The sequence below is a fragment of the Lotus japonicus genome, chromosome 4 (genome assembly GCF_012489685.1).
Source record: "Lotus japonicus ecotype B-129 chromosome 4, LjGifu_v1.2".
NCBI classification, from domain to species: Eukaryota; Viridiplantae; Streptophyta; class Magnoliopsida; order Fabales; family Fabaceae; genus Lotus; species Lotus japonicus.
The window spans coordinates 2409388-2437316 of NC_080044.1; the positions used below are offsets into that span (position 1 = coordinate 2409388).

At 38.8% G+C, this 27929-nt stretch overlaps 3 protein-coding genes across 3 annotated transcripts; all 3 read left to right on the plus strand.

Annotated features, from left to right (window-relative positions):
- The first annotated feature begins 4441 nt into the window (after positions 1-4441).
- Positions 4442-6595, plus strand: LOC130713659 (protein UNUSUAL FLORAL ORGANS). The gene has a single exon (XM_057563442.1). The coding sequence runs from the start codon at positions 5072-5074 to the stop codon at positions 6419-6421; it is 1350 nt and encodes a 449-aa protein (XP_057419425.1). The 5' UTR covers positions 4442-5071; the 3' UTR covers positions 6422-6595.
- A 15631-nt stretch (positions 6596-22226) lies between these two features.
- LOC130710734 (dof zinc finger protein DOF3.4-like) lies at positions 22227-23488 on the plus strand. Its single transcript, XM_057560085.1, has 3 exons — positions 22227-22404; positions 22645-23099; positions 23219-23488. The coding sequence occupies exons 1-3, from the start codon at positions 22227-22229 to the stop codon at positions 23486-23488; spliced, it is 903 nt and encodes a 300-aa protein (XP_057416068.1).
- Positions 23489-24394: 906 nt separating this feature from the next.
- On the plus strand, positions 24395-27873 carry LOC130715353 (uncharacterized). Its single transcript, XM_057565438.1, has 8 exons — positions 24395-25223; positions 25400-25572; positions 26130-26223; positions 26482-26592; positions 26699-26788; positions 26981-27066; positions 27166-27230; positions 27393-27873. The coding sequence occupies exons 1-8, from the start codon at positions 24903-24905 to the stop codon at positions 27497-27499; spliced, it is 1047 nt and encodes a 348-aa protein (XP_057421421.1). The 5' UTR covers positions 24395-24902; the 3' UTR covers positions 27500-27873.
- The last annotated feature ends 56 nt before the right edge of the window (positions 27874-27929 follow it).

The following is a 27929-nucleotide window of genomic DNA, read 5'->3' on the forward strand; positions in this document are numbered from 1 at the left end:
ATATCTTTTTTTCTACAGTTGAGCATTCTTTCAATCAAATAAGGTGGTGATGGGGTTCAGCGCGCGTTAGCGAAGGAGACCTAGGCAACAACGACACAAGAGGTGTAAGAGGCGCAAGACGGAAACAACCACATGGTCGCTCTAAGCGACAAGGGGTGCGATGGAGGCGGCAGAGAGCAGGGCGTGACACATGCATGAGAGATGCGGCAGTTCGACGGGGCAATGAGAGAAAAAAAAAGTTAGAGTTCGAAAATGTGGGCGGTCGTGCTAGTGTTGAAGATGACATTTTTTCAAGAAAAATTAGCGTCGGTCGGTCTGATGCTAATTTCTTCTTTAGACATAGCCTCATCCAAACCAATGTTCCTCAATGGGTCATGTGTACAGGACCCAACCTTGTCCATTGACCCGTCATGGCCCATGTCCCTTATACCCGCATCTCGTCGGGTTTCTTCAGGTCTAAGGACGGGTTCAGGTTTAAAGACTAGACCTATCAATATGTAGGGTCGGGGTAGAAGTCAAGTTGAACCTGTCCCACACCTCTCCTTAGCAACTAACCTTAAAACATGATTTTGTATATTTTCATTAATTGTTAAGTTTCAAGTGAACTAAATTTATTATATTCTTTGCTCTAGTTTAGTTTTTTGTTATGAAAAACTTCACTTCTATGTAGTTTCTTTCATAACACATTAATAGGATAAGAAATTAATTTTTTTATAGAATGGTAAGTATTTTTAATTCCCTATTGAAATTTAAATTCGATTTGTCATTCAGGCCAACCCGGACCCGTCTTTTTGTGACCCAATCTATGTTGAACCTGTACTTATTGGGTCTAGAGACAGATTCGAGTTTAAAAACTGACTCAACCAAATATTTAGGGTTGGATAAAAGTCAAGTCGAACTCGTCCCACAAACACCCATAGCCCATTGCATATAGGCCTCCTACGAAATGCTTATTTGAATGTTTTTGAAAAATAAAATTTAATATCAGTATCATCAGGCCGACACCAAATTTCTTTGCTAATGAAATTGGTCCTCTCTTGTTGTAAATCTTAACTTGCTTTCTATTTCACAATTTAGTGTATCAGTTAAGTTTGCATGATGTTAAGAGTAGAGAAGTTGAAGTAAGAGTAGGAATATCAACGGTTCATAGACCTTTTACGTATCTCAACACATATATAACAGAAGCTTGACAATGATCTGATCCGTCGAATTAGGTCAAATTCATGGTTTTTTATGTTCATAATAATAAAACCCACGGTTAAAAAAGGAAAAAAAATTCCGACACACATGATGATCAAAATGGAAGCTAGCATTAAATTGTTTGACTTTCCCATAAAGAAAAAGGCTAGTTAATATATAATTTTAAAAATAAAAATAAAAATAGAAAAGGTAGACATGATATGATTTGATATGTAGGGATTGCTTGGGAATGAAGATGATTTACTAAATATGTTTAGTTATACTTTTTCCAAATATGGAGGTTTCTTGAAGGAGAGCATACATTTCCAAAGCTGAGCATGATTGCTTTTTCCAAATATTGAAGGAGTGTGTGTGTTGAATGAATTGATAGAGAGAAAATAAAAGATCATGATAATATATATAATTGACACGAACAAGACAGCGTGATAGAAGAGGGGGAAGGGTGGGGGGCTATTCTGACTGAGATTTGCTTCCCATAACAAAACCAAACAAAAGCCAATAGGGTAAGAGAAAGGGAATATTATGACTCACAGAAAGAAGAAAGGAATAGTCAGAAAGAGCTAAAGATCACATAGACTGAATGAAACTAGTGTATGATGGTTGAGTAGTGTTACTGAGCTAGCTTAGCTACTCTCTCTTCTGAATGATCTGATTCTCCAAAGTAACAGCAGCAGAACCATCAAAAGCTTCACGCCTTGCTGTGCATCAGTTCGATGGGATTGGACATATGTTTCATCTGACAAACTATATCTATCATTCCAATATTATTATTATTATTCATTATAAATTCGATCAATTCATATATACACCAATTAACTTGTATATATCCACGAGATTGATGTACATTTTTCATCCATTAAACATATACATTTCTCCAGAGTTTTTAATCACCATAAAGTGTCGTGAGGTTAAAAACTGTTATAAATGAGTATATTTAATAGATGTCATCGGGCCACAAAATACAAAATGTATATTTATCTATCATTCCATAAGGATAAATATTGGTGTATATGCAATGGCTTCGTACCATTATAATTTATAAAGATTGAGATAGGGAAATAAATAATAAATTTTGTATATAATATGATGTGATCGGAAAAGAGATAAAAGAAAAATGTGCAATATGTATGATGAATTTTACTTTATGCATCAAGAGACAAGAGAAGAATCCACTAATAATAAAATCTAATATAAAAAATTGGTCTATAGATCATATTTTTATTTGTTATGAAAGATAATATTAAACATAATTTTTAGTATATTTTGTATGTGTAGTAACTAATCATTTAATCAATTTGTAAGGAACTAATGTATGATGTGTATTTTGTGGCGGTTTAAAGTTCACTATGTATTTTGAAGTGGCTAAAAGCTTTCATTATGTAAAAAATTTGTTACAAAATGAATGACAAAGATTAACTTCACATATATATCTTACTATATCTTACTAGCAGTATAGGAAATTAAAATTTATAAATTTTTAATTAACTAACCACCCCTATTTTACATATTAAAAACATACTTCACCCTTAATTTTACTGATAAATCTTTTTCAATAGAGGTACTATATCAGATGCGGCATTTCCAAATTAAGACTTACATGCACTTTAGAACTTTTTTGTTTCTATATTGTCTACGTATATATGGATTTTAATCACAATTTCATTGCCTTATTTTGTCTATTTGCGCCAATAACATGTGTTTTCACTTTCAGCACGTTAACAGAAAAGAAAAAGTTAAAAATAAAAAGAAACACCCTCACTTGATCTTCATTCAGAAACAGAAATTGGTTTTGGTTTGGGTTTGGATGAGAATTGAATAATGAGTAGAAATATGCATACATGATGACCCATGTGTTTTTGTACTTGCATGGAGTTGCGCTTTCATCAATTGCATCTGTCTCACTCTTCTGCTGCTATGTCCTTCCAACCTCGGCCTTGACAAAACAACACTGAAATGATAGATGCATTCATCAGAATCACTTGCATAGCTTTTCTCTTTTTCCCACCCACCAAAAGAAGAAGCCAAGAAAGAGATATAGATATGGAAATTTTTTTCTCACCCGTTACACTTCCTCCTTTAAATAGAAAGAAGTAAATGAGAGAAAAATTAGCAATAATGTTTGAATTATGATTCATTTGCATCTTTCTTTTTCATCTCAATTCTACTCATTTTTTCTTTTGTGTTGGATTATGTTAAAAACAAACATGAATCATATTTTTAATAGTTTGAGCTGATTTAGCGTCACAACATTAAATTTGACTAGTTAGCGTTGGTAAATCGGCACAAATCCAACTCAAGCAATAGAAAAAGATCTCACTTAAGATTAGCGTCAACAATGTAGCATTTAGCCTTGGTTGAGACAGACGCTAAAATCATCGACCAACATAACGTTCGTCTGTAGACAAACATCAGCGACTATAAGTAGACGCTATAATCATAAGTCAGATTAGTGTCGGCTAGGACCGACGATGAATCCATGTGTGTACGACCCACTTTGTGAGTGGGAAAGTTAGCGTCAACTTGGCCGAAACTAAAAGTCGTAGATTTCTCCGCCAATCTTCCTTTTAAGCCTTTTCTCTTTAGCATTTATCTACAACCTCATTTTCACTCTTTCACCTTCCTCCGTCTGTCTCTGGTCCGTCGCCCTCCACTTTTTTTGTCACCTCTTCCTCTGCTTCGCTGCTCCTCCTCTACCCTCCTCACCTACCTGGAAATGGACGTCACACAACATATGAAAAATGACAGTCTCAAAGCTCAAAACATACATGTAATGAATAATAAGACCGATTAGCGATGCGTTGCTCATTTACTGTGGTTTAGGTCGGGATTATATCGTTTGTACATATGCAAAAGTTGGAAGAAGAATTATAGAATATTTTTAAGTTTTGATGTATTGTATGCAGAGGTGGGAAACACTATATATTAAATATAGGAAAAAATTATTTTGATGTTAAATAGCTATTGTAAATATGTGAATGAATTAGTATGATCAAGAAAATTAAATAACCGCATATAATGTGACAGTGATAACTTAAAAAACTTAACTAAATGGTCTAGAAGTATGTTATAGGGAAAAGACTTCTCAGAATGATCTTAAAGTCATTCGTGGAGAAATCAAATCTTGACAACCATGTAGTGACTTGTCAAGGTTTTTTTCCCTACAAATGCATTTGAGACTATTTTCCCTATTCCCATCCATATTATTTTGCTAAGTTTTATATTATTTTCTATTTTCCCTAAGTTAGAATATATTACTTGCAGCGAAAAAGTGAATTTGCAAATAAGTCGACCAATTTTTCTAAATTATGCTAAACAAAACACAAAGTTATTATAGATATAGATATACATGAATAAAAAATTAAACAAGGTAGAGGCCTATTTCGCCCTTATATATACACTTGTCCCCTTCCCATCCCAATAGCCCCAAGACCCACCAATTATTTCCCTCCACATGAAAACCAAATAGCTTCTAGATCACGTCCTTTCTTCCATTTCTAGCTCTATTGCATCACCTTCGCTTCTTCTTAATTATCTCTCCCCCTTGGCCCCTTCCTTCCCCTCCAATCCCACTGAAAATGAGAAACAGAAACAACAATCCAGGTGTTTGCTATAGCTAGTAGTCAACAACTACAACCACTATCCTTCCAAAGTTCACCTTTTTCCCCCTTTCCAACTTTCCTCTCTTAGGTGCTTCCCTAAAAACCATTTCAACTAACATTTCCACCACTACCTTTCTCAGCAAAAGAAGAAACAATGCATAACCTTTCCTTTCACATTAAAGGCAACCACCCTACCTAGCATCATCAAACACTCCTCTACATTAATTTCCCTTTTCCTACATTTTCTCAAACCATATAAAACATATTTCCATATGGAAGGTTTTCACCCATCTATGACTATGGCCTCTCCTTTTCCTTACACATTCCCCATCAGTGCTGGTGGTATTGGTGTTGGTGTTGTTGGTGTTGGTAGTAGCAATCTAACCACCCCCACCCCCACTGCCACTGGAACTTACAACAACACTCCATGGATGAACAGCAGGATATGGAGCAAGCTCCCTCAGAAGCTTCTGGACCGAGTCATTGCCTTCCTCCCTACACCGGCTTTCTTCCGAGCACGCTCCGTCTGCAAGAGATGGTACTCTCTTCTCTTCTCTAACACCTTCCTTGAATTGTACCTCCACCTCTCCCCTCGCCGCCACTGGTTCATCTTCTTCAAGCACAAAACCCGCAAAAACTACATCTACAAAAACAACAACAACAACATTATTACCGGTTCTGCTGGCACTGCCTCCTGTGAAGGATACCTGTTTGACCCCGCTGAGATGGCGTGGTACCGCATCTCCTTTGCTATGATCCCACCAGGATTCTCTCCAGCCTCATCCTCTGCAGGCCTTCTCTGTTGGGCCTCAGATGAGGCTGGCCCAAAAACCATGCTTCTCTCCAACCCTATCCTGGGCTCCTTAACCCAGCTCCCTCCAACTCTAAGGCCAAGGCTCTTCCCTTCCATTGGCCTAACCATCACCCCAACCTGCATAGACGTGACTGTAGCAGGTGATGACATGATATCCCCTTATGCCGTCAAGAACCTCACATCGGAAAGCTTCCACATCGACGGTGGAGGCTTTTACTCGATGTGGGGCACGACCTCCCCGCTTCCAAGGCTCTGCAGCCTTGAAAGCGGTAGGATGGTGTGTGCTGAGGGGAAATTCTACTGCATGAACTGCAGCCCTTTTAGTGTTTTAGCCTATGACATTGCATCCACCACTTGGTTCAAGATTCAAGCTCCTATGAGGAGGTTTTTAAGGTCTCCTAACCTGGTTGAGTGTAGGGAGAAGCTGATGCTGGTTGCGGCGGTTGAGAAGAGCAAGCTGAATGTTCCAAGGAGTTTGAGGGTGTGGACGTTGCAGGCTTGTGGGACCATGTGGGTGGAATCTGAGAGGATGCCGCAGCAGCTTTACATTCAGTTTGCTGAGATTGAAGGTGGAAATGGGTTTGAATGTGTAGGGCATGGTGAGTTTGTGGTGATCATGATCAAAGGGACAGATAAGGCGTTGCTGTATGATTTGGTGAGGAAGAGGTGGCAGTGGATTCCGCCGTGTCCTTATGCTGGTTATGATGGGTTTGAGTTGCATGGTTTTGCTTATGAGCCTAGATTGGCTACTCCTGTTACTGCACTTCTTGATCAGTTGGCACTTCCTTTTCAGAGTTACAATGCTTAGGTTAATTATTATATCTATGTATGAATGAATGTATGTGGATTGTGTTGTGATGATGTTGTGGTGATTTGTGAATGAATGTTCCACCCTAGCTAGCTAGCTATGTGACTCAGTTCCTATGTGACTCAGTTTAATTTGTTGTTAGTATGAATGAGTACACTAGTCATTATTTAATCACTTGCTGTTCTACTTGAGCTTTGAGTTGTGGTTTAATTTGGAATCCAAATGATCACAGGCTCATAGATGATTAGCTTTTGGAAATATTCAGAATAGCTCAATTGAGTTTATTTTAAACTTATAAAAAGAGATTATTACTTATGAAGTGATTAATATATTCAGCCAACACTTTTTAGATACACAATTTTCTCGAGACTCTTAACCCTCTACAAAATTTTGTGGGGTTTAAAATCTGCTAGAAATGCATATGTGTAATGTCGGCAAGAAATTTTAAATCTACCTATATTACTCTATGACTTGTATGTGAACTCTTTGGAGTTAATTAATTGGTATAATAAGTGTTTCAAATTACTGATATGTTTACATGTACCTATATGTTGTTTGGTTTTATTTCAATAAATTAATTTTTTTTAAATGAAAATAGTATTAATAATGAAAATCATGAGGAAAAAGAACTCATGGCCAAGTACAGCATACATCCAGCATAACAAAAGAAACTAATGACACCAAGAGATAAGCCACACAAAGTGGTATAACAAAATCTTAGGGGAGAGCCTGATTAAAACCTTGCTAAGAAAACCAAGTAGAAAAAAAATCAAGCAAGGAAAAAGAGTATCCCACCCCTAAGAAACCAAATTTGTGATAGCCACAATTATTCACACCGGGGTTGTCTAAATGACCCAAGAAATGTTTGGATTAAATAACCTATCATCCAATCATATTGAAGATAAGTGAGTTGGAATTTCTACATTTTATTTATTAATTTATTTCCAACTCACTTATCTCCAATGTGATTGGATGATGGGTTATTTAACCCAAATTTTAATATGGGTCATTTAGACAACCTCACACCGGATACATTGCCCCATTAATTTTTTAAACATTTTTTAAAAAAACTAATACATTCATTAATAAGAAAATGTAAGAATCAAGATAGAGTAAATGGAGGACCCCATATGAGACATCCTGCATCCAAACCGTATAACTCAAAGAAAAAGAAAGCTTGACTAAATCATCAGTATTATTAGTACAATGAACAAATGAAAAATGTACTGAATCAAAACAAGAAGCTAGGTAGATTATGATAATCACGAATAGCTAAATAAAGGAATCGGTACCCAAGAGGAATGCTTCCACGCCCCACGTAATTTTCATAATAATTGTTATAATAATGGTGCTGGTTACGGTATCTTAAGCCAGACTAAGGTGTGATACCCAAAATGAGTTGGTTCAACAATGAAGATTCATGTATGGGTTAAAATTTTGATTTTGTTCTATTGTAGTAAATCAGCGTTTCATTCTTGGGACGTAAGATTTGCGAGTTATGTTTTTTAAGCTTTGTTCATCCATCAACCACTGTCATTTTCCGCGCATCTCCATCACCATCATTCGTTTTTACCACTCGTTCATTTTTCATTAAAAAATGAATTCCATGACATAAAATTAATTAATAAGTAAAGTATTTTTTTTTGAACTCTAATTGACAAGTAAAGTATAATCTAAAGATGTAATATTTATCTTAAATAACATGATAATAATTTAAAAAATTACTTAACGGGGTACCACGCCCAAAAGAAATTCAAGGTACCACATAATTCACCATAATAATGTACTCTTTTTTCTTATTGGTTTTATCACTTTAATTAAGCTTCTCTTTGTTTTAAATTTCCCCCACAATCAAACACATCTATTTTCATAAAATGAATCTTATATATGGTTTAATTAATTAATTTAGTGTTTTTCTATTACATTGTCCACACTCCACTTGCCCCAACGCTACACCTTCATATAATATAATTATGTTCCAAAATGTTTGAGTTGTGACTTTTTTTTTAGGCTTCTTTTCCAAATTGAATTCTAATTTGGACATTGGCCCACAAGGTGCAAATAAGGGTAATAAAGAAGAACAAAACATTGATCCAATAGCTTGAGAAAGAACACATTATAATTACTAGCAACAAGAAAAAAGGAAGAAAAAAATAATAATCAATGATAGAAGCAACTTTAGCTCTCCCCTACCAAAAAGACTAGAAAACATATCCAAATTCTCCCCTGATTTTTTTACGCTTTTCATATAATTTTTTCTATTTATTTTTTGGTACATCGGAAAGATAAAATACACCCGTCAGGAGTCGATCCCTGAATCTCTCTACCCAACTCATATGTCTCTCAGCTTCTACCACTCGAGTTATTCTATTGGGACATAATGTTTTCTATTTAGATCAACTAAATAAAATAAAATTTGATGAAAAATTAAATTAAATCTTGAATTTTTTTTCATAAAATATATAATAAAAAACTAAAATACTCCTAAATATATTCATTTTTCATATCTTCTCTCACAAAATTCGTAACTAAATCAATAGCTAAAATATTGGTAAGGAAAATACTTTTAAAAATATTGTAGTGACGGAAAATTGTGTGACTAAAGTCGGTATTTAGCATTAAAAAACATAGTCTATGATATTTTCATGAGAATTATCAGTTAATATTAGCTACAGATTTATATTTCTCACAAATTTTCATCACAATATACTTCTAGTGTGTTAAATATTGATTCACTCACACCTCTATTTCTCTTATATCTCATTTCCACATTTTTTCTCTTCCTACCTATTTCTTCTATTTCTATCACATCATCTATAATATCTCTCATTTTTCGCTCATTTCTTTCTTACCTCACAAGGTGGAGGTAGATTTAAATTGTCAACCAAACATTATTCTATTTTTAAGTAGTGTTGCTTGATGTAAATGAGGTGGAATGCAATATTATAGTGTCGTAAAGAAAACTTTAAGATAGTGGAGCACTGGAGCGTAACTTGCTCTTTAATTTTTTAAATAAAATTGAATGAAATTGTTTTTAATTTTTACCAAAAAGTGACTTCTTTTACAGTCTTTTCTCTATATCACACCAAACAAACCACAAAATTTATTATATTTCTCATATTTTTCTCTCTGCACCCAAAAAACACATTAATTATAGGAGCATGTCATAATTTATATTCTTCGGAAAAGGAGTACATTGGTATAGTACGTACTGCTATTAACGTTAAGATACTGCTGCTTCCTCCGTTCATATGTACTTTAAACGAAAGGAGTAGTATCTTATCAATCAATGTCCACTGTTGTTAAATGTCGCAGATTCTTGACTTTTAACATTTTTTTTGAGGGTCAATTCCTGTTTCTCAATCAAGAAAACGCAGATAAAACTGCTGGTGTTACATCATTTTTAATCAGAATTGAGGTTCCTGGGGGGTTCTCCTCAATCCAGCAAAAGTCAGGAGATCTACAGGCCAAATTTGCTAGAAAGTCCGCTACTTTGTTGCCCGATCTCTTGACATGAGAAACAGAGAAACTACAGAAGCTTAAGGACAGATGTTTACAAATTTTAATAATGTCATGCAAATAGGAATCACCTAGACTGCTGCTGCGCCATTGTTGCACTAAGACTAGAGAGTCCGTTTCCAGAGAGATTTGGGTGAAGCCTAGCTCTCTTGTCCATTCAAAAGCCCATTGTACTCCCATCGCTTCTGCCATTGTGGAATCGTCTTGTGCTCGGGTTTTCTTTGTTGCCGCTGCCATTGTCAAGCCTTCCTCGTTCCTGATTATCGCTCCGAATCCCATGCCATCTGGTTTAATTGCAGCATCCACATTTAATTTGTATTCCTCTGGCGCTGGCGGGAGCCAAGTTGAAGGGGACAGCTCCTGCAGGAAATTCTCATATTTTTGTTCTTGTCTAATGCAGATTCCGGCAGCCTTGTTCAGCGTTTGTTCCACATCCCATAATTGCCCCTCAAAGACCCACATATTTCTTCTTTTCCAAGTAGTCCACGCAAGATTGAACACATCAGCCATGGTCTCTGGACTCGGGTGTTCCAGGATTTTCTCCAACCAACCTTTGAAATTATCATTTAAGTCACCTGGAATTTGGATGTTCAAGTGTGATCCATACCAAAGCCTGCACGTTCTGCTGCAGGAAAGCAAGACATGAGTTGTTGTTTCTTCTTTCTCACCACAAACCGGGCAGGTTGGGTCAAGATTTATCCCTCTTCTCCTTAGATTTGCATACACTGGGAGGACATTTTTACATGCTCGCCAGACAAACTCTTTGCAGCTAGGTAGCACGTGTACTGCCCAAATCTTTTTCCAAAGTTGAGACCCCCTCGAGTTTGAAGGACCAGCTGATTCTTGTCTAAACCTGGGGCCCCGTAGGATTTTGTAGCCTCCCTTTACACTATACTGGCCATTTGTGCTGTCTTTCCATATGAGCTTGTCGTTTGTCCCTACTGCTGGCAGTTGGATTTGGAGTATTCTGTCCACATCTATTGGTAGGAAGGTGGCTTTTATCACATCTTCATTCCATGTTCTGCTTCCTGTGTTTATCAACATGTTGACAGTGGAAACAACACAGCTCTCTCTCCTTATGGTGGTTATTCTTCCACTGTTTGAGCTTGGCACCCAAGAATCATTCCATATATTGATGTTTTGCCCTGTACCCACTTTCCACATACTACCTTGGTTTATCATATCTTTTGCTGCGAACATGCTCTTCCAGAGGAAGCTGGAATTTGTCCCCCTCCTGGCTTCCTGAATGTCACCTCTTGGGTAGTATCTAGCCTTCATGACCCTTGCCATGAGAGATTCTCCCTTGCTTTGTAACCTCCACCACTGCTTCCCCAGCATAGCCACGTTAAAATCGTGGAAAGATCTGAAACCGAGCCCTCCGAAGCTCTTTGGGGTGGCAAGAGAGTCCCATTTGATCCAGCTCATCTTCTTGGCTTCCGAGTTACCTCCCCAATAGAAGCTATTAATCATCCTCTCAATCTCAGAGCAAAGTGTAGAGGGGAGTTAGAACAAACCCATCACATAGGAGGGAATTGCTTGAGCAACAGACTTTATGAGGACTCCTCTTCCCGCTCTTGACAAAGATTTCTCCTTCCATCCTTTGAGCTTTTTCCAAATTCGATCTCGCACGAAGTTGAAGACTTGGATTTTTGACCTCCCCACAATTGTGGGGAGTCCCAAGTACTTTTCATGTTTTTCCACCGCCTTTACACCAAGGAGCTGTTCAAGCTCAATAATTCGGGTACTAGGAACGTTTCGGCTAAGGGAGAGCTCTGACTTGTCGAAATTTATTTTTTGGCCCGAAAAAGTCTCATAGTCTTGAAGGATTCCTTTGAGGATTGTTGCTTCCTCCATGTTTGCCCTTGCAAGTAGGATGCTATCATCGGCAAAGAGTAGATGGGAGATGGATGGAGCAGTTGGTGTGACTCTTATTCCATGGAGGCTTCCATCTGCCACCTTTGACTTGATCGTTGCTGAAAAGACTTCGGAGCAAAGGATGAAAAGATAGGGGGACAAAGGGTCACCTTGTCTTAGGCCCCTCTCCGGTGTAAAGCTTTTGCATGGTTGGCCATTTAAGAGCACTTGGAAAGAGACCGTGGAAACGCAGCTCATGATCAAGTGTGTCCATTTTGTTGAGAAACCCATTTGCTCAAGGGTGCTCTTCAAGAAAGGTCATTCCACCCGGTTGTAGGCCTTTGACATATCGGTTTTGAGTGCCATGACTCCTTTCACCCCTCTTGTTTTCCTCTTCATGTAGTGGAAGCACTCATGGGCAACTATGGCATTATCGGTGATTAGTCTCCCGGGGACAAAGGCACTTTGGGTATCCTCCACAATCTCATCTAGGATCCCTTTCAATCGGTTTGCTATGGTTTTGGTGACTAGCTTGAACACCACATTACATAGGCTTATTGGCCTAAAGTCCTTTGCGTGCTCAGGTTTCTTTACTTTGGGTATCAAGGCGATGAGGGTTTGGTTGATTTGGCTCGGGTCCATGCCGTTGTTTAGAATTTGCAGCACATAACCACACACCTCATGATGAATAATTGGCCAGAACTTTTGGTAAAACAGAGCTGGAGTCCCATCCAAACCCGGTGCTTTGGTTGGATGCATTTGCTTTAGGGCAACCCTCACTTCCTCCTCAATGAAAGGAGTGTCCAGCCATGTCCTATGCTCGCTTGTGACTCTGTCCTTTACCAGGAAAGTAAGAGCCTCACAGTTGGTGGGATTTGTTGTGGTGAACAAATCTTTGAAATAGTTGGTGAGGACTTCTTCTATCTCTTCTTCTTCTCTCCATACCACCCCTTGGTCGTCTCGGATTTTTTCAATCTCATTCCTTGACTGTCTCTGAGAAGCTTTCCTGTGGTAAAATTTGGTATTCCGGTCTCCATGGGCTAGCCATGTGGCTCGAGACCTTTGACTCCACATTATCTCTTCCATCTTCAACAATTCCTCTAGCTCTTTCTCCTTTTCCACGGTCATTTTCCTCACATCTTCAGTTTGGACTGTAGCTTGTAGTCTTTTAAGCTCAGCTAGCAGGTTTTTGATTCTCCTTGGTAAGCTTCCAATTTCAACCTCTGCCCACTCTTTTAGATTAGCTGCAACATATCCCAATTTTGTAGTTATGTTTCTGTCACCACCAGGCCAGGAATGCTTCACTATTTGTTCACAATCTGTGCTTCTCAACCACATTTCCTCAAACCTATACAGCCTTTGCTTCTTCCTCTTTTTCTTCTTGCGTTTGGAGATGGTGACTGCTATTGGGTTGTGATCAGACCTATAGCGTGGCAGGTGATTCACCTCTGAGCATGGCCATTTTTGCCTCCAGCTATCATTGGCAAGTGCTCTGTCGAGCCTCTCTTCCACAGTCTCTGGGTCCTTCCTCCTATTTGACCACGTAAACTTGTAGCCAAAGAAACCTAGATCGAAGAGTCTGCAGTCATCCATTGCTTCTTGGAATGCTTTTGCTCCATCAAAATTGAAGAAATTTCCTCCTCTCTTCTCCCCTTCATTCAGGATTTCATTGAAATCCCCCAGGCATAGCCACGGTGAGTCAGCTGGGGGGGTCAACGAGCGTAACAAATCCCAGGTTTTTCCTTTGTTTGCTGCATCCGGATACCCATAAATTCCGGTCACCCACATGCTTTCTTCCTCAGAGGCATGTTTCACCTCCATCATCATATGGTTAAGGGACATGGACATCAGATTAACGTCAACGGAGGAGCCCCAAATACAAGCTACTCCCCCTCCTCGTGATCTCCCTTCTCCTGTACAGTCAACAACCACTAAGTGTGCCAATCCTCCTATGTTTTGAAATTTCTGAATTTCACTTGCTTTTTTCCTCGTCTCAGTCAAGAAGACAAGGTCGGGGCGCTCTATTTTGATGAGCTTTCGCAAAGCTCTAACTGCCCGTGGTGCCCCAAGGCCACGACAGTTCCAGCTAATGAGTTTCATGGCTCTCGGCGGGACTGCTCCACAGTCCTCGCCGCTTCCATTCTTTGTTTCTGGCTCACTGGGTAAAGATCAGTCTCCATATCGGTGGCAAAATCCATTTCCTAGTCCTTCCTCTTTGTGGTCTCAATACTGTGAGTTGGGTCTCCTTTTGGGGGGCTTCTGTTTGTCCGTTTCCACTTTCTAGGCTCCTTCTTCTGAGATTCCTCTTTTCCTTCTCCACTGTTCTCTTTTCCTGTTTGTTGCCTTGTCGTTTGCATTGTGGGATCTGAGTGGTCCACTTGTGCTTTGTCATTAGTGCCTGATGTCGCCTTTAGTGGAGTAATAAATTCCTCCACCACCGCCTCCTTCTCTGTTATTAAAGAGGTCATAGTTTTGTCCCCTTCAAGAGAGCAATTTCCAAGGGATTCCACTATGAGATCTGCCGTTGTTCCCCGTTCAACCCCTTCTTTATGAGGGTCATTTACTGCTGTGGGATCTTCCTTTGCCTCTTCTTCTCTCCCTTGTGTTTCCCTCTCCAGAACATTCTTCCCCTTGGTTTCTATTCTCTTTTTGGCATTTCCAATGTCGTCTTCTGTCGGTTGATTAAATAGCTGTCGGATTAGGGGCTTTTGCCTTGCTTCTTGTCTCATCACCGCCACTCCTGTCGGTTTAAGGGGAGAAGCTCGCACCCATGGGCCAAAAGGTAGGTTTGATAGGTCATCTTCCTGCCAGCTATCGTCCTTGATCTCACAGTCCTTCAGGGTGTGATCTAAGCCTCCACAACCAAAGCAAAAGTCAGCTAACCTTTCATACTTGAACAGCAGCTTGATGTCTGGTCTCTGCCCTCTGGGGATGATGGTGCCTCGTTTTAGAGGTTTAGAGACATCGATCCAAACTCTTACCCTGATGAATCTGCCCAGCCGGTTGTCATCTTTCTCATCCCACCCCACAAACTCTCCGAGAAGGTTACCTATACACTTTGCTGTTTTCTCATTTCTCATATTGACTGGTAAGTCATAAGCTCTGACCCAAAATAGGACCTTACTCAGATCTGCCTCTCTGGGGTTCTCATCCGGCAATAGCTTCCGGATGATGATGATGCTATGGTTGAAGTTCCAGGGACTTGCCTCAAGGATGCCATCTCGATCTTGCTCTGAGAAAAAGCGGAAAGTAAACAGATTCTTCCCCATGTCTCTGACCTCGAATCCATTCTTCGTCTTCCAGGAGTTAGTCACCATTGATTTGAAAGCACGATGGTTCACAGAGGAGCTTGTGTGTACTTTTCCTATGAGCTAGAAGTCATCAGATCCCCCAATGTCATCCTCTTCCAGTGGGATTTCTAGATCCGCTGCTTCGTCAGGTCTTAGTGTGATGTTTTGCCAAGGATCCATCTTTGAGAGGAACGGTTTGGGTCCAACAAAGGTGGAGGGGCCGGGGCACTAATGGCCTGGGTAGAAAAGTCTCACTCGCGCCGTCTACCAAGAAACCCTAGCAGAACGGCGCAGGAGATGAGTCACTCATATTATTTTGACTTTTAACATAGATAATGGATCATATCTACATTCAATTTAATGCAAGAATTAATTAATACTTTAATAAATGATTAAAGAATACTCTCATAATTTATATTTTTTTATAATCAAATGTTTGTGGTTATTAATGTTAGTAATTAGTGGTTTTGCCTAGAGTGGGTCACTTTCTAAGTGATCCACCGTGAGTCAGTTGAATTTACACCCTTGGATTTGATATTTACAAATTTTAACGGTCCAGATAATAAGGTTTAAAAAAATTCATTTCTAAAATATATTTCAATTTACTAAAACACCCTCCTTTCTCAACCCACCCCCACCTCCTCCCATGAGTTTCACGTTCTGCAATCTGCAAAGTGCAGACCCACCCTCACCACCCAACCCTTCTCCCTCCCCACCCCCTTTTCCTTCCCTCCCCACCACCCTCCTCCGCATCCCACCCCTTCTCCTTCCCACATCCACCTCCCTGTCCCTTGCTGCCAAAACGATGCAATCTTGAGGAAGGGAAAGAAGAAATTGAAGTAGAAGAAGAGGCAAAATGCCAGATCTTGCTGTGATGATTTTAATGGATGCATGAGAAATTCAATCACAGATCTTGCGTTAAATTTCGAATGTTTCAAGGCATCTCAATACTTCAAAACTGAAACAGGAAGAAAAATGTGGCCAAAACTGAAATTAGCTACAAAGCAAGCAAACCAAAAATCAAACTTCAATGGGGTTTCTCCTTCCGATTTCACCTCTTTCAACATTCCAATTTCAGATCTAGGAACACAACCCCATTTCAATTTCTCACTCTTGGGGTTAGAGGAGGAGGAAAGAGCTCCAACTGAGTTAAAGAGGTGAAGTCAGATCTCGGAGCAAAACACAACCCTATTTCAGTTTCTTACTCTCTCGTTCTTTGTCTTCAACCTTCAAACTTTTTCAAACCCATAAATTACTACCCCAAAATACCCATCATCATCGTTTTTTTCTTCTTCGCCCAGAAAAAAGCAAGCAGAAATGGCAGCAAAGAAAAGACAGAGGGAAGATGAAGATGGTCATGGAGAAACTCTGAATTATTGGGTTGTTTTCCTCAATGACATGAGTGAATTGCTGGGGTGGGCGGAGTGGAAAGGTTGAGAGAGAAAAGGAGAAGAATGGAAATAGAAAAGAAAAAATGGGCATTTTTGTAATTTAGGTAGGAAATGGTAACTGAACCACCATGGGTCAGTTTGAAACTGACCCACGCTAGACGCAGCCATAATTAGTCCTCCTCGGGGTTCGAATAGTGCACAACATTTTTAACACTCTTCATTATAAATTTGTTTAATTTCATTTTTATGTGTATATACATGGATTGAAATCTTATTTATTTTGACCTCCTCGGTTTTTCTTTTCTAGTTCCATCATCAATCTAATTATGTCAATTTCCAGTCGAGTAAATTTCTCCTCAATATGACACTCCTAACTCTTTTGACTCCATGATCTTAAATCCTGAATCACAACATTCTGAATTAAAAAAAGTGCATAACTTCTGGAAAAAAAAAAGTCTCAAAAAAATGCTCTCCATGTCAGGTAGACATGAGAGCTCATGGGTAAAGGAGGCAAGATATCAAGAGAACCTGACACCACATCTTTATCCAAAACCTTAAGGCATTGAGTTTATGAGTCACATTTCTAATAAAGTCTTCACCTCATCCATTCTTAACCAATGTGAGACTCCAACTCACAGTTGAATTTTCAACATTCTCCTTCGGCCCTCAAGTGCAAGTTACCACTACATTGCTATGCTCCCCCTTCACAGAAGCTAGTTATCCACACGTGGATCGTCTCTCACTCAACCACGTCAACAGGGCATGCCACCTGGCCGCACTCACATTCATCTTCATCTCTTCATTGACCTGGGACACATAAACTCATCTTGAACCTCTCCATTCTCTTGGATCTCCTACAATACGCTGAAGTACAAATTTATGTATCAGATTGGGGAGTTCAATCCTCTATTTGAATCATCAATAGAATCAAATTTCAGATCGTCAAGTTTTTTACGGAAGGCAGATCTTCACACGGTACCACCACCACCACCACCATCATCATCATATTCTTCTTCTTCTCCTCTTTCTCCTTCTTCTTTCGCACACTCTCTCTTCTTCCCCATCTTTTCCCTACCCCCAAAACCCAGAACCCAACATCCAAAATCCCTCAAAGATTTAGTGATTGAACCCTTGATTAAAGATTTAGTGGTTCAACCCAGGTCTCTTTCTTCATTTCTCTTTTAAAAATTTATTTGGTTATGAAAATTTTACCATTTTTGGAATTTTTGGGTGATATTATGGGTAGCATTGAGACTTTTGAAAGAAAAATGTGGGCAAAAGAGGTTGTGCTTTTTCTTTCTTGGAAGATGATGATGAAAGAAGATGAGAGATTAAAATTAATAATTTTTTATTAACAATTTTAGCTTATCATTTTTATTTCTTAATTACAAAATAGATACCTTGTTATAAAAAATATTTGATTTTAGTCCTCATTAAAACACGTGTAGTGCCACATAGGCACGTTGGTGAGAAATCAACAAGCTGGCGGAGCCACCCCTATGGTGATGCCAAAACTAGCTATTTCTTTAATCGGAGGTACGATCTTTGGAAGTTACACCAACGAGGGATGAAAATCAAAATGCACTCAAAATTTGGGCTAAAAAGCACTTTTGGCCCATGATGTTTCAAATTTGTGCAAATTTTGCCCCTACTATATTCTTGTCGATGTTTCTACCCCTCATGTTTTCAAACAGTGCACCATCTACCCCTCCGTCCGTCAGACGTTAAAAAACTAACGGAATAAGCTGATTTGGCTTTTTTTATATATTTTTTGGACCTGCCACGTGAAAATTACAAGTGAAATTGGAAAAAGGAGGCATGGGAGATTCAAACTCAAGACCTATAAGTAGCAAAACATGCATTTAACCAGTTCAATTACATACATAATTGATATATACATCAAGCAAATTTAATTTATATCATTTCTTTTATCATCATCAACTTCATATACTCCTCTTCATCTCTCCAATCCACCCATGAACCTCTCCTGAGAAAGCCTTACTGATGGAGGGGTAGACAGTGCATGTAAGAACCTGAAACAAATAACTAGTTTATTTATTTAATTTTATTGTATTAATTAATTAAGTGTGTATATTTTATTATTTTTATACTATGTTCCTGATTTGAATTTAATTGCGAAGCATGAAAATTATTTTATTGATAATTAATTTTAAAGTGTTTTGTTTTATAGAGTTATAAAATAATAATAATAATAATAATAATAATAAGAATGACTTTTAAATTATTGTTTTTGTGTTTATTATTTTGGTAAAATCTGATTTTCTTTCTCTCTCCAAGTGGACCCCACCCTAATCAGGTTTACTCTCTCACTTTGGATCCTCTCCATCGAGCTTCTCTCCATCCTCTCTCCATCCAAATCTGAGCCATTGATTTGGAAACTTAAAGGCTTGGATACATTTAAGAAGAGAGAGAAAAAATGAATTGTATTTAAAGGCTTGAATTAATTTAAGAAGAGAGAGAAAACATGAACTAATCCTCACCTTTAAAATTCAAAATCAATGGCTCAGATTTTGGATGGAGAGGGGATGGAGAGAAGCTGGATGGAGAGGATCCAAATCCCTCACTCTCCCTCCCTCACGCACGCTCTCACTCTTTCTCTCTTCCTCACGCTCGACATCTTCTTCTTCTCCCTCTCTACCATCTTTTTCTTTTACTGGTTACCACAGCAACCCAACCCCATCATCACCATGGTTCCTTCTCATGGCCATCCACCACCACCACATCCTTCTCACTCCCTCTGCTCGCGCGAACCGCCACCGGTCACGCCACCATCACCGCGTTTTCTTCTTCTTCCCATGAGAGCCACCATGAACGAACCGCCACCACCTTGGCCTCTCCTTCGCGCGCGCCACCACCGTCCTCCTGCTGGCCCAGCCGCGAGCACCATCATCACCAACATGATGAGAAACAACAGAGAAATAAAGGAGAAACCAAACCCTAGCCGCCACCTTCAACCTCCGATCTCCGGGGAACCGCTCACCTTTTTGGAGAAACCAACACCATGGCTAAACTCCCCTCATCATCCGCTTCAAAACCACTCAATCAATTTGACGATCGGCCACCGCCACTCCGACGACCGCCGCCACCACCGCCACCGGCGTTTCTCCGGCGAGCTTTGTTCTGAGAAAGAAGACTAATTTCTTGAAGCCTTTGATCTCCTCTACTTGAATCCAAAGCCTAATCATTTCTATGAGTTATGATAGCCTTCAGAGAGAGGGGAGACCACGACCAGAGAAAATAGAGGAGTTCAGATTAGCCCCACAACCTTGAGAACTGGGGGTACGAATAACGGAAGCGCTTGGCGACGAATCCAAAGGACAAAAAGAAGCGAGCCGACACGGGAAAACAAGGATGTGATTGGATTGTAGATGCAGTTTAGGCAGGAAATTGGCTAAGGTAAGGGTAACTCAGTTTTAGCGCGTCTTTGAGTCTTGCATGCTTTTATCGCACTGCATGCGTTTGAGATGAATGTGTTTAAATTGATTGGCATTTGATTATGACTGTGGTGTTGAATTGGGAAAATGTTTTCTGGAGGCTTCGGCCGAGTGAAGTTATTGAGACGTGTGTCTCCATTTTCTGAGAGGCTTCGGCCGTTTATTGATTTTTGTCATTACTGCTTTCTAGTTGATATGACAGGGTTATGTTTTCCAGCACTGAATTATTGATTCATCGCTCAATAGAGCTTGATGTGTTTGTGCGGATATGGAACTGAATTTGTTTATGCTTGTTGATATTAAGAGTAACATAGGGTTACTCTGTCTTGATTATTAGATTTGAAATTGTTGATATTTGTGCATATGCGTTGTTGGACAGACTGTGTGGCCTTCGTGGCGTACTGTGTGGCCTTCGTGGCGTTATTAAGTGACAGATTAGTGGTTTTCGTTCCACGTGATTGTCCCGTCTTGCGAGACGCTTTGGATTTGACCGACTGTGTGGCCTTCGTGGCGTAGTGTGTGGTCTTCGTGGCGTTATTAAGTGGTAGATCAGTGGTTTTCGTTCCACGTGATTGTCCCGTCTTGCGAGACGCTTTTGATTTGACCGACTGTGTGGCCTTCGTGGCGTTATTAAGTGGCAGATCAATGGTTTTCGTTCCAGGTGATTGTCCCGTCTTGCGAGACGTTTTTTTTATTTGACTTGTCTTGGTAGTAGCACATAGTTGTACTACAGGGCACTTATATATTGGGTTATATCGACTGATTTTATTGTGGAGGTTATTGTTATCTGAGTTAAATCTTTGTTATTATGTTACTGATACCTTATTAAATCTATGTTGTTGATAGTTGATTTAAATTCATCTTGTTGGCGTTGTTGATATGTGATTTGATTTCATGTTGTTAGATATATGTTGTCATCTATATTGAGATTAAGTTGCTAGCTTATGTGCTATGTTATGCACTTAAATTTGAATAGCATGCTTTTCTCTTTTACACGTGATAATTGCATGGAGTTGACCCTTTCTATTTGCTATTTGTTGTTTGGGCGCTTAACGCTATTAGGCGATGGAGGACTGTCGATGAAACTTGACACTTGTACGAGTCAGAGATGATGACTTGAAGAATTGTGGAAGACCTGAAGAGTAGAGTCGGGTTTAAGGCTAGAGCCTTGGGTTAGAAAGCTTACCATTATCAGTTAAAGCTTGCATAGGGATTTTATGGATTTATGTTTGAGGTTTCGGGTAGGTTCTGATACGTTACTTTCCTGCGTTTCCCGATGTGGAGATCGCATGGGGTATGTCAGATTTATAGTGTCATTGCATAATGGATTCTTTGTTGAATCTGATTCTTGTTAGGTTTTGTAGGTTGTGTGTTTTCGTTTTACCCTCGGGTACTTGCCTTGTTTAAGGCTTGATGTAAATCTATTGTAGTTGGGAGTATGCATGACATGTTTTGGAAATACTTCGAAAAGAAAAAAATAATACTCGTGTTTATGAATCATTTTGGAAAAACATTGCATATTTACCTTATCAGATTGTTACCGTAACCACTGAAATTTGGGGCGTTGCAGCGCACTGTTTGAAAACATGAGGGGTAGAAACGTCGACAAAAATATATTAGGGGCAGGATTTGCACAAACTTAAAACATCAGGGGCCAAAAATGCTTTTTAGCCCAAAATTTAGGGACAAAAACATAGCTATCCGAGACCATTCACCTTGGATTTTGTCCACGTATCACATCAATCCATCAATATCACTCAAATCTGCAAAATACTGAAAGTTTAAATTTTCTCATCTACTCCATTTAGTAACTCAATACTTCAATCGCTAGCATTTATTAAGGGTCAAGATTTTGGGAATCCACCAAATTTTAACAAGATCAATGCAAATTAATACAAACCTAAAGTTGTAGATACGCGCATAAAATTTTATTGTTTCATTTTATCATGGTCAAATCAGTCGTGATTTTGTTAAATGCAAAATCAAGTACATTACAAAAATAAGAATAATAATTTATAGATTACTCAAAAGTATAGATACTTACAAACAACTTACTTTTTTCTGTATCTCCTACTTTTTATCACATCACATTCATAACTTCTCTATCTTCTCTTTCTTTCTATCTTTGGGTGTCAACACCCAAGAGTGGTCAACGAATCATTTTTGACAAAATAATAGTTTATTCACACTTGAATTCCACCAACCACTTCTTCGTATATAAATACAAAGCATGCAAACCCCAAAAGCACACACACACAGAGAACAAAAGCTGTAGTTTCAGAGTGATAGGAAAGATATGGAGGAGCAACAGATGAAGTGTCCACGCTGCAAATCTCTAGACACAAGGTTCTGCTACTTCAACAACCATAGTCGTTCACAACCTCGATACTATTGCAAAGAATGTAAAAGGAGATGGACACTAGGTGGAGCCTTGAGGGACATACCCATAGGTGGTGTTGCTGGTTCCCGACCCTGTAGACCGAGGCATGCCAGAAGCACTTCTTCGCCATCTGCCTCCGAGGTGACACCATGACCGCCACAATCACTGCCTCAAGAGGTGGTTCATAACGAGTTGGTAAGTTCACTAAATCCAATATCCCAACCTTTTAACCAGTCTTAGAGTGGCGATGCATTTAATATTGTGGATTTTTCTGATTTGTCCCTCCTAAACGAGTGGGTATGTTCACTACCAATTGCATACACCTATCATCAAGGTAGTGGAGGTGGTCTTGGGGCTCGTTACTTGTCTGCTACTGTTGTCGAAGTCCAATCACTAAACGCTTCATCACAAGCACCTTTCAACCAATCTCTGAATGGTGGCGGTATTAATGTTGGCGCAACCACAATTTCTAGTTCTACATCTACCTTAGTGGAACCTCTACAATCACTAGTTCAAAACCAGTTGGTAAGTCCTTCAATACCAATTACCAACACCTATCATTATGGTAGTGTTGGTGGTGGGGCCCATGCTGTTTATTTGTCCTCTTTTGTAGGAGTTCAGTCTCTGAATCATGACAATGTTAATGTTGTGGGTTCAAATCCAACCACAAATACTCGTTCTTCATCTATCTTGACATTGCCACAATCACTGGTTCAAAACCAGATAATAAGTCCTTCGCTACCAATTACTAGCACCTATGATCATAGTAGTGTTGGTGGTGAGGCCCAGGTGAGTATTTGTCTTCTCTTGCAGGATTTCAGTCTCTAAATGATGGTGCTACGGTTGTGAGTTATTCTGATTTGGCTCTTCTATCTGGTTTTAATGCTGCTGATTCTCACTATCTTGAGATAGAATCTTTATATGCTAAAGGTTTGATTCAACAGAGTATGGCTGATAACAATGATATTGGTGCTGCTGATGTTGCTTCTCACTACCCTGATCATTGGTCACAGAGCTTTATCAACACTGATAACAATGTGGCTACTTCTAATGTTGTTTCGTGGGATGATATGTTCAACATCACTTCCAATATCAGTGGTGGTAACTCTGATATGAACTTTTCCATGCCAAATCATGGTCATGGACTCCCTGGCTATGATGCCCCTCCTTCATACTAGAAGAAGAGAAATTCTACCAACACAAACTTTGCCACTATCTTTTCAACATTCTTTTATTTAATGGTTAAAATTCATGTGGGTCTCACCGAATTGAGAGTGAAAACCATATAATTTAGTGGGCACTACATTGATTACAACAAATAAAAAGGAGAGTGTTAAAAATAAAGCGAGAAAGTGACTGTTGAAAGCACTCCTCGTAGTAAAGAAAAATATTTTTCAATTGCTTTATCTCGTACTAGTGAATAAAATGAATGTTTGATGTAATAAATGTCATGTTCTTGACCGAATAATAAAGAGTTTTGACTTTTGAAATCCTATTCGAAGTACATTATCACCCATCTCTTTGATTTCTTTAGAAATCCGGTTGATTTTGCAAACATTTGATGCATGTGGTAGAGAATTTCATATTATGGCTATTGATGTTAACAAGGTTATGCAACCATAGTCATTTTGTTTATTATGTCATATGTTGGCAATCAATAAAGGTCGGCGCAGTGTAAACCACTTGACAGAGATAGAAAAAGATGAGAGATAAGTCATATGTGTAATATGTGATGTGATCGGAAGAGATAGATAGAAAAAAAAGGTTTCCTAAGATATATACAATGTTTGATGGCACACATATCATTGCTGGTTCACAAATGACAATTACATATATAAAAAAATTCCAAGTTAGTTTTGAAAACCATTGTTCCACACCCCAAAATCACCACCCACGTTGTCACCTTTACCACTGAGCCACCAGTCAAGCCTCCACGTCATTGATGTAGGAACCCTTCGAACCCAAATTAGAGCATCCATAACGCCCGGAATATCACTCACACCAGAATCCCCCACATGCATCATCCCTCACCCGAAACTACCTTCAACAACCACTATCTCGACCTCCAACCTTTCGTTCCCACACCTTATGACACACTCTTCCCATACCTTCATTGAAACACCTTCACCACCAACAGCCCAATTCAAGGGTGATGAAGGAGCGATGGTGGTAATTGTTGCGGAGGGCGAGAAGGTTGTGGGGAGGGAGGATGTTGGAGATAGACATCGCGTGTCACACTTCTCTTTATCTCTCATCTCATTTCTACATATTTTTCTTTCTAAAATCTCTCCGCATTTCTTATCAGATTACAGATCACATCACTTATTCTTATCATTTCTCTTCATATTTATAAGGATGGAGGTGGAATAGAAATATTAACAAAACATTATTAGAATGAAATGTAATCTAACTTTAATCGATTTATTATTGCAGTATGACATGTAACATTCTGATTGGTTATCCACAAACCTTCACTATTCTACAATCTACACAGACACTCTCACCTCCCTCTGCAACATGGCATTTCAATCCAGAAAGTGAGACCAACTCAACTGTGTTGTTATCTTCCATTTCCACCCCACTCAAATCCTCATGACAGGAACCACATGTTTCACAGCTTCAAATGTTGTTCTCAATCCTCAGACTTTCTCAAACCTCTCCAACAACGCTCTGTATCTGGGATTCATCGGTCCTAAGCCTACCCATCTGCAATTCTCTCACTCCAAATTGGAAAGCAGAGTAAAGTTGACATCTTTTCCAATGTCTAAGACAACCCATTTGCGAGTTTCACAAGATGCATTCACACCCACTGAGGAATCACCATCTTCCCCTCCTCGTGTAATCGGAGAACATGACTTGCTCATTGTGGGTCCCGGTGTTCTTGGTCGTTTGGTTGCTCAGAAATGGCAAGAGGTACTGTTTCATTTTTCTTTCTGTCTCTTAAATGTTGTTCCTTGTATAAGAACATGTGTGGAATCAATGTTGAGAGTTTTCTAATTTTTTGTTCTTTCTTATAATTTTGTTATGATTTATTGGCATTGTGATTTTTCAGTGTTGAGTAGCTTCTAATGATATGTATATGCATTTAGGAAATTCCGGGGTGTCAAGTTTATGGACAGACAATGACCACTGATCATCACAATGAATTGATTGAAATGGGTGTTAATCCGTCTTTGAAGTGGACAGAAGCTACTCATAAGTTTCCAAATGTTTTATATTGTGCTCCACCTTCCAAGTCTCCAGACTATGCTGGTAATGTTAGGTGAGAAATCATAGGAGTTAATTCCTTAATTTTGTGTTTGGAAGTAAAAGGCCAAAAGGGTATGGCAACATGGTAGTGAATTGGTTCCAAGACTTGGTTATGGGTGGAGTGTTATAGACTTATAGCTTGTATGGATCAGCTTCTATCTCCTCATAATCAATTCTGACAAGCGGAAGCTACTCACAGAAGCTTCTTCCTGAATTGATTTTGCCTTTAGAATAGTTGTAGAAGGATTTCCCGACATGCACTTAAGCTGGTTATATCTCATAAGTTATTATGTTCAAAAGTCGCATCCAAGGAACAATGTATTATATAGTAATTGGACTCACGGACAAGGGCATCCAATTTCATTTTCCACCATTTGAATGTTCTGCTTTGATTCCTAACATCACTTCATGTTCTTGTAGCAATATTGAAGTTGTTGGTCTGATCAACTTGGATGTTCTTCATTTATACAATTTAGTTAGAGAAAAATCATATTACCTTAGTGAAAGCAAATTTTGCAGTAATGTAGTAGTTGTCTTCTTATCTATTGATGTGGATTTTCAATGAATCAGGCTAGCTGCATTAAGCTGGAATGGTGAAGGTTCTTTCGTTTTCACATCAAGCAGTGCTCCATACGATTGTAATGATAATGGACCATGTGATGAGGTGGGTCATACATCCAAATTCCAAACTGTCATATTCTTTTGCTGTTAAAGGCCAATTTTTCTCTTTTGATTTAAATTGAGGAGATAATTCCAATCTACATTGAGATATAGGTTTTTTTTCCAAATAAGTACAGTATGCGAATTGATTTTGTTGTTGTGCTATTGTATTACACTATTACTGCTATTACTATGCATCTTGTTCCCTTTATGCGGTTCTTATATTTGTTGGTTTATCCTAATGAAGTATACTTCATTTTAGGATACTCCAGTTGTACCAATTGGGAGGAGCCCCAGGGTTGACGTCCTTCTAAAAGCCGAAAATGTGGTCCTGGAATTCGGTGGTTGTGTTCTAAGATTGGCAGGACTTTATATATCCTTTATAGGATTCAAATTATTAAGATGGCTAGAAATTTGTTGAATCTGAGTTTCCTTTTTGTTATGCTTTTTATCTCATGGCAACCCTTGACCTATTCCACAAAGCAGAAAGAGGTGCACACAATTATTACTTAGAAAAGGGCAGCGTTGATAGTCGTCCTGATCACATCCTGAATCTTATACATTATGAGGTCAGAACGCCATTTCATGTCTAGTTATTTCTTTATTTTCAAGGCAATTAAATTGACTTTCATGAAATGAACCAAATGAAAGTGCGTTAAAAATAGTGTGTTGCTAGTATTCCTCGTCTATTCGTTAGCAGTAACAGTAATGATTGTGATTGGTTTAAAAATTGTGCTCATTTTGACATGCTTGCACACCAGGATGCAGCTTCCCTTGCAGTTGCAATATTGAAGAAAAAATTCCGTAGACAGATTTTCTTGGGCTGTGATAATCATCCCTTGTCTAGGTTAGGCACTTTCTCTCTTGTCAAATGGCACTTTCTCTATTCGATATTTTGATCTGTTTCTTTGTAGAGAAAAATCTTACAATGCTCATATGTTTGCAGGCAAGAAATGATGGATCTGGTTAATGAAAGTGGGAAGTTCAGCAAAAAGTTTGATAAATTTACTGGTAAGTACTATATTTGATGGTGAAACATACATCTTGAACAGCTGATACTGTCATTTCCTTATCATGAGTTGAGTTGATTTTAGCCGTTATCATGTTTACCATTCTCACGTATATATTACTTTTGATTCGAAAAACATATTTACTTTTTATCTTCCTTTACAGTAACTGATGGCCCTCTAGGTAAGAGATTAAACAACTCAAGAACCCGCAAGGAAGTTGGCTGGGAGCCGAAGTACCCCAGCTTCGCTCGATTTCTTGCAAGCCTATGACTGACTCCTGAGTGTATCTTTGTGTTTGGATACACATTGACTCACGTTATTTCAGTTTCCAAGACAAGAAAAACGTAAAACACTATTTTCGTAGCAGTTAACGTGAAAGCTTCACTTTCCCTCCGTTAGCATTAAAGTACTTTTGACTTGTATTGCAGCTGAAACCCAAACATGCTTAGATGTTGATTCTAATGAATGTGGAAAGTACAATACAGAGGTGCCTTTGAGAATTCTTGCAGCAAATGTGAAGTTCATACCCACCTGATATATCATATCAGTTGTTGAATTGTATTAAAACTGGGTGATTTGATCACTTTCATATTGCATGTGTACTTTAGAAGTAAAGTTAGTAGTCATTCTTTTCGTATGATAAATTCTTGGGCAGAAACTTCCTTTCTAAGGCATTTAACTTTTGATGTGTTCTGTGGAC